Below are 5875 nucleotides of genomic sequence, written 5' to 3'. Positions count from 1 at the left end.
TCACACAGGAGGGAGGCGTTGGACCCTGGTAAGGAGGGGATGTCTGAGGCTGGGGCACATTTGCCCAGGGCTGGCAGGAATGACCCACTTAATTGCTCATCATTTCTGTGCCCGACCAGGGTGGGCTGGGTGCTGGTTAGTGATGTCTTTGGGGAGTGAAGGGTAAGTCTGGAGGAGTTGCTCTCCTTTCTTGAGTATGAAGCTTTAAGAGCTTCAGAACCCATTTTTTCTCCCCATTCCCCATCTCTGGAGTTTTCTGGTGGTGCTTGCTCAATGCAACACACTGCCTCTCCGGGGTCAGTGTGGTCTTTCTCCTAGTGCCCATCTGAAATGTCGTAAGTAGGTCTCTGCAGAGGAGGAGGTGGCGTGCAGCTCTGAGAAATGAAACCTCCGTCTCCCGTTCACTTCAGATCAGAGGGACCATGTTCCTGTAAGAGCCCTGGAGCTAGACCTGGATTATTGGAGTGGAAATGTTTCCCGCGAGCTTGTGCTAGGCTTTCAGCTCCTATGGGATGGGCTGGAACCAGGGGAGGAGATTGTTAAAGCTAAGCGTGCAAGCTTAAAGCTAAAGCTCTGCTAAGTGTGCAAGCTAGGAAACACCGCTCAGCTTAACTTGTCCCCTTGTTCCACACCCTCTGTCACGGAAGAGATGTGAAACTGGAACCACAGCACGGATCCAGACTAACCCCAGGTCAGCCAGTATCAGTGAGTGGCTTGTGCTGTTCTCTTTAAAGATGCCTCCCTTTTCACGGGGCTTGTGTGCCTGGGAAGGTGGGTCCGTGAGACTTCAGCTATTTGGAAACCACAGGGGAACTTCACCCCATGCAATGTACAGCAGATCTAGCTACGTGCCAGAGCATGAAGGGACGCGTTCTGGCTTATATAGGCCATCCGCTCTGCAGTGAAGTTGGCTTTGTTGTTAACTGTGTTGGTGCCTGAACTGCTGCTGAAGAAGACAGGGCTGCTGTGTGCCAAAACAAAGCTCTGAGCTGCAGAGAAATGAGTCTCCTCCCCCTGGAGAAGATGCTTTAAACCACAGTAAGGCTCTCAGCTGAGGCGCTGGTTTGGAGGAGAGAGCAGAGAGCTCAGGACTGCCATGAACTGCCTGTGGGGGGGACGGGGAGCACCTCAGGGTGCAGGCTGGGTGTTGGACACTGGTGGAGCTTCTGGGCCCTGCCTCTAATATTCCCTTTCTTTTTCCAGTGTGTTGCATCCTTAGAAGCTATACCCTACTTGAGGAAGCTTTACCATGAATCAGTACTTGAATGAATCCAACTTCATGATGGTGGAAGAGGGCTTCACCACCAGAGACCTCCTGGAGAACCTGCTGGTGGAGCTGTGCCAGGTGGTAAGGGCTGGCAGCTCTGCTGCTCCCAGCAACCAACACCCCCTTGGCAGAGGCGGTGGTGAGGAGGTAACTGTTGCTCATTTTGGCTTTCTCCTAGAGCGACCAGCAAGCCTTCTTCGTGGCAGACCTTGGGGACGTCCCCATCCGAAATGTCGTAAGTAGGTCTCTGCAGAGGAGGAGGTGGCGTGCAGCTCTGAGAAATGAAACCTCCGTCTCCCGTTCACTTCAGATCAGAGGGACCATGTTCCTGTAAGAGCCCTGGAGCTAGACCTGGATTATTGGAGTGGAAATGTTTCCCGCGAGCTTGTGCTAGGCTTTCAGCTCCTATGGGATGGGCTGGAACCAGGGGAGGAGATTGTTAAAGCTAAGCGTGCAAGCTTAAAGCTAAAGCTCTGCTAAGTGTGCAAGCTAGGAAACACCGCTCAGCTTAACTTGTCCCCTTGTTCCACACCCTCTGTCACGGAAGAGATGTGAAACTGGAACCACAGCACGGATCCAGACTAACCCCAGGTCAGCCAGTATCAGTGAGTGGCTTGTGCTGTTCTCTTTAAAGATGCCTCCCTTTTCACGGGGCTTGTGTGCCTGGGAAGGTGGGTCCGTGAGACTTCAGCTATTTGGAAACCACAGGGGAACTTCACCCCATGCAATGTACAGCAGATCTAGCTACGTGCCAGAGCATGAAGGGACGCGTTCTGGCTTATATAGGCCATCCGCTCTGCAGTGAAGTTGGCTTTGTTGTTAACTGTGTTGGTGCCTGAACTGCTGCTGAAGAAGACAGGGCTGCTGTGTGCCAAAACAAAGCTCTGAGCTGCAGAGAAATGAGTCTCCTCCCCCTGGAGAAGATGCTTTAAACCACAGTAAGGCTCTCAGCTGAGGCGCTGGTTTGGAGGAGAGAGCAGAGAGCTCAGGACTGCCATGAACTGCCTGTGGGGGGGACGGGGAGCACCTCAGGGTGCAGGCTGGGTGTTGGACACTGGTGAAGCTTCTGGGCCCTGCCTCTAATATTCCCTTTCTTTTTCCAGTGTGTTGCATCCTTAGAAGCTATACCCTACTTGAGGAAGCTTTACCATGAATCAGTACTTGAATGAATCCAACTTCATGATGGTGGAAGAGGGCTTCACCACCAGAGACCTCCTGGAGAACCTGCTGGTGGAGCTGTGCCAGGTGGTAAGGGCTGGCAGCTCTGCTGCTCCCAGCAACCAACACCCCCTTGGCAGAGGCGGTGGTGAGGAGGTAACTGTTGCTCATTTTGGCTTTCTCCTAGAGCGACCAGCAAGCCTTCTTCGTGGCAGACCTTGGGGACGTTGTGAAGAAACACCTGCATTTCCTGAAGGCCTTGCCCCGTGTGAAACCCTACTTCCCGGTTAAGTGCAACGGCAGTGAAGGAGTGATACGGCTGCTGGCTGAGCTGGGGACAGGCTTTGCCTGTACCAACAAGGTAGGGTCGTGGGAGGACAGCTTGGGATGGGCATCATTTGGGCATTTGTGGCAGAACCCACCCTCCTTTCCCAAGTTTCCACTCACTGGATGACATTTACAGGGGCAGGAGTCTCCCTCTGCTGTCAAAAACCTCCCGACACAGCCCAGAAATCCCTGTCCTCTCTGTCTGGTAACACAGGCTTGTTCCCTTTGACCGACACTCCTGTCTCTGGAACCCGTGTCCTGGCTGGCAGGCTTGGCTGGTGGCAAGGCACATCCCTGGGGTACTGCTGCCACAGCCGTCCAACTCTTGGTGGCTTTCAGGCTGAGCCTAAAGCTCCTTGCTCCTTCCTGCTTCTCATTTGCTCACAGCCACGTTCCCAGGGAGGATCCAAAGTTAAGCCACTTACTTGTACATAATTAAATAGGACGTGTTACCAGGAGGAGAAAGTGCAAAGTCGTGACAGCTCAGACCAGCGCTGCAGCTGTAACCCTTGCTGCAGCTCACAAGGAACACATGCACCACACCTGCTAAACCCACTTTTTTCCTCTCCTCCTGGTCTCATGCCACTTGTAAACATCTTGCCACACTGACCCTGCCAGGACAAAGTCCACTCTGATCCCTTTGAGCTCTTGCGGATTTTTCCTGGAAAAGCCCAGGCTGCAATGCTGGCGGTTTGCCCTTCACAGTGCTGCAAGCTGGACGAGGCCCAGGGCTGATCGTGGCCAGGCATGGGCAGTGCCAGTCCTGGGGACCTGCTGACACGCGTGCCGTTTCCCTGCAGGCAGAGATTGCACGGGTTCAAAGCATTGGAGTCCCAGCTGAGAAGATCTTCTACAGCAGCCCCTGCAAGCAGGTTGCCCACATCAAATATGCGGCCAGCCATGGTGTGCAGCTGATGACCTTTGACAATGAGGTGGAGCTGAGCAAGGTGGCCAGGAGCCACCCTCGTGCCAGGTAGGTGTCTGGCAGCATCGTTGCAGTGGTGAGGCTGGAGTAAGAGCTGGGGAGGTGACTGTGGGGTGACAGAGGGCCTGAAGACCCCTCAACACGGTGTGGCTTTGCTCTGCAGGATGTTATTGGGCATCGCTGCTGACTCCAGCCCCTCTGCCCATCCGAGCATGACGTTTGGGGCCACGCTCAAGTCCTGCCAGCACCTGCTAGAGACAGCGAAGGAGCAGGCTGTGGAGGTTGTTGGCATCAGGTACAGCACACGGTCCTTTTTCCATAGGGGTGTTCAGCCCATGTTGGAGGGGACTGCAGGGAGCTCTGCCTTGCTGGAACAACGCAGGGGTCCACGGAGCCACCGGCTGCTCTGTCTGGGAGTGAGGTGGAGGTTGGGACTTGGGGAGGTTGACCCTTGTTGGGACCATTTTGGGGCAGATGTGGCTCTCAGAGAGGGTCTGGGGGGCTCTGCGGGGTCAGCCAGGCAGTCTCGCTCAGGCTGGTGTGTGGGAGGTGCAGAGCTGCCCCCAGTGAGTGACAATCCCTGCGCCATGTCCCCTTGCTGCTCTCTGGGGATGGGCAAACCCTGCTGAAACAGGGACTGTGCCCTCAGCTTTCACCTTGGGAGCTGCGGTCTGGAGCCCCAGGCCTTTGCTCAGTCTGTGGCTGCGGCACAGATGGCCTTTGAGATGGGCACAGAGCTGGGCTACCGGATGCACCTCCTGGACATCGGAGGGGGAATCCCCAGCACTGAGGACACCAGAGCCCAGTTTGAAGAGGTACACGGCTCCCAATGCCTGCCCTCAGCAGGCAGAGGGCGAGGCTGGAGGGTGTCCCTTGGGTCTGGCTCCCTGCAGAGGGACCGCTCTAACTGAGAGAGAACATCTTCTTCCCATCCAGATCGCTGCCGTGATAAACTCTACCTTGGACTTGTACTTCCCAGACGGCTGCGGGGTGGAGATCATTGCAAGACCTGGGCGATACTACGTCAACTCTGCCTTCACCTTTGCTGCCAGCATCACTGCCATGGAGGAGGGTCCCACAGAGCAGCCTGGCTCTGATGGTAGGTGGGACGGTGGGACGGTGGGATGGACCCACCCCTGTCCCTGAGCCCCCCTGAGCCCTCTCCTTGCTCCCCCCCAGAGGAAGAGTCTGGCGGCAAGAAGAGCCTTGTGTACCACCTCAGCGATGGCATCTATGGCACCTTCAGCTGCCTCCTGTTTGACAGCCCCTGCCCCAGACCCCAGCTGCACAAGGTGAGGGTCTGGCCCGGTTTGAGGAGAGCCCAGTGTGTCCCTTGCACCGCGTCCCGTCCCCGCAGCCGACCCTGCTCTCCCTTGCGTTGTGGCTGGCCCTGGGCTCCGTGCCAGAGGAGAGCAGAGGCCATGGTGGCGCAGCAAGAGGGCTGTAGCCAGAGTCCGTGGGCTCCCAGGGTCGGATCTTCAGGGCGGGCGGAGGCAAGGCAGGTCACCGGGCACTGGTGCATCCTCATCCCCTGCGGCTGCTCCATCTTTTTCCTGCAGAAACCCTGCCCAGACCACCCCTCGCACAGCAGCAGCCTCTGGGGCCCCCCAGGACACGCAGAGGACCGCATTGCCGACGGCCTGGAGCTGCCTGAGCTGCAAGTCGGGGACTGGCTGATTTTCAAGGACATGGGTGCCTACACCATCGCAACCTCGCCCTCGCTTGGGGGGTGTCCCCAGCCACAGATCACCTACGCCATGTCCCGTGTGGCCTGGTAAGAGATGGTCCTGTGTGAGCAGGGCAGGGGGGTGGGCTGAATCCCATGGGAGATGCTGTCTTTCCTTCCAGCTGGGCTCTTTGCCCAGGGGAGAGGGGCAAATCTGAGTCCCAGAACCTGGAGATTCAGGGTAAAAACCTGGTCTCAGATGTAAAAACCTGGTCTTGGAGGCAAAACTCACATTTTTTTAAACACAGACAGACTTGAGCTGGTTTTTCACTGGGGAAGCTGCAGACAGCTCAGCTCTGGCTGTGCAGACGGGGCTGTCGCTCTGGGGGAGCCCCTGAGCTCCCCCTTCCCTGGTCCCATCCTGCAGCATTTCGGGAGGGGCTGCTCCCCTCGGGTGTCTCCCGCTTGCAGGAAAGCCGTCCAGCTCTTCCAAGGAAAGCCGCCACAAACAGAAGACGAACGCGAGAGCGTC

At 56.7% G+C, this 5875-nt stretch overlaps 1 protein-coding gene and 1 long non-coding RNA gene across 4 annotated transcripts in view; both read left to right on the top strand.

The window, feature by feature from the left end:
* Positions 1-1487, top strand: LOC118453348. Of its 3 annotated transcripts, XR_004843301.1 has the most exons (4): positions 1-28; positions 120-705; positions 1204-1348; positions 1446-1487. It is a non-coding gene; the product is annotated as an uncharacterized LOC118453348 (long non-coding RNA). The 3 variants fall into 3 exon arrangements; XR_004843300.1 differs by lacking the exon at positions 1-28 and having other exon boundaries at positions 36-430; XR_004843299.1 differs by lacking the exon at positions 1-28 and having other exon boundaries at positions 36-705.
* A 12-nt stretch (positions 1488-1499) lies between these two features.
* AZIN2 (antizyme inhibitor 2) overlaps positions 1500-5875 on the top strand; it is a 6435-nt gene continuing 2059 nt past the window's right edge. The window contains exons 1-10 of the mRNA XM_035904032.1: positions 1500-1597; positions 2371-2515; positions 2613-2786; positions 3553-3725; positions 3841-3972; positions 4327-4492; positions 4614-4776; positions 4857-4969; positions 5237-5451; positions 5815-5872. Coding sequence (XP_035759925.1) covers positions 2417-2515; positions 2613-2786; positions 3553-3725; positions 3841-3972; positions 4327-4492; positions 4614-4776; positions 4857-4969; positions 5237-5451; positions 5815-5872 — 1293 coding nt within the window. The 5' untranslated portion in view covers positions 1500-1597; positions 2371-2416. The remainder of the gene's footprint in view (positions 1598-2370; positions 2516-2612; positions 2787-3552; positions 3726-3840; positions 3973-4326; positions 4493-4613; positions 4777-4856; positions 4970-5236; positions 5452-5814; positions 5873-5875) is intronic.

Source organism: Egretta garzetta, unplaced genomic scaffold (genome assembly GCF_000687185.1).
Source record: "Egretta garzetta isolate BGI_Z169 unplaced genomic scaffold, ASM68718v1 scaffold101, whole genome shotgun sequence".
NCBI classification, from domain to species: Eukaryota; Metazoa; Chordata; class Aves; order Pelecaniformes; family Ardeidae; genus Egretta; species Egretta garzetta.
Note: the sequence above shows the minus strand (reverse complement) of the source record. Positions and strands in the feature narration are given on the sequence as shown.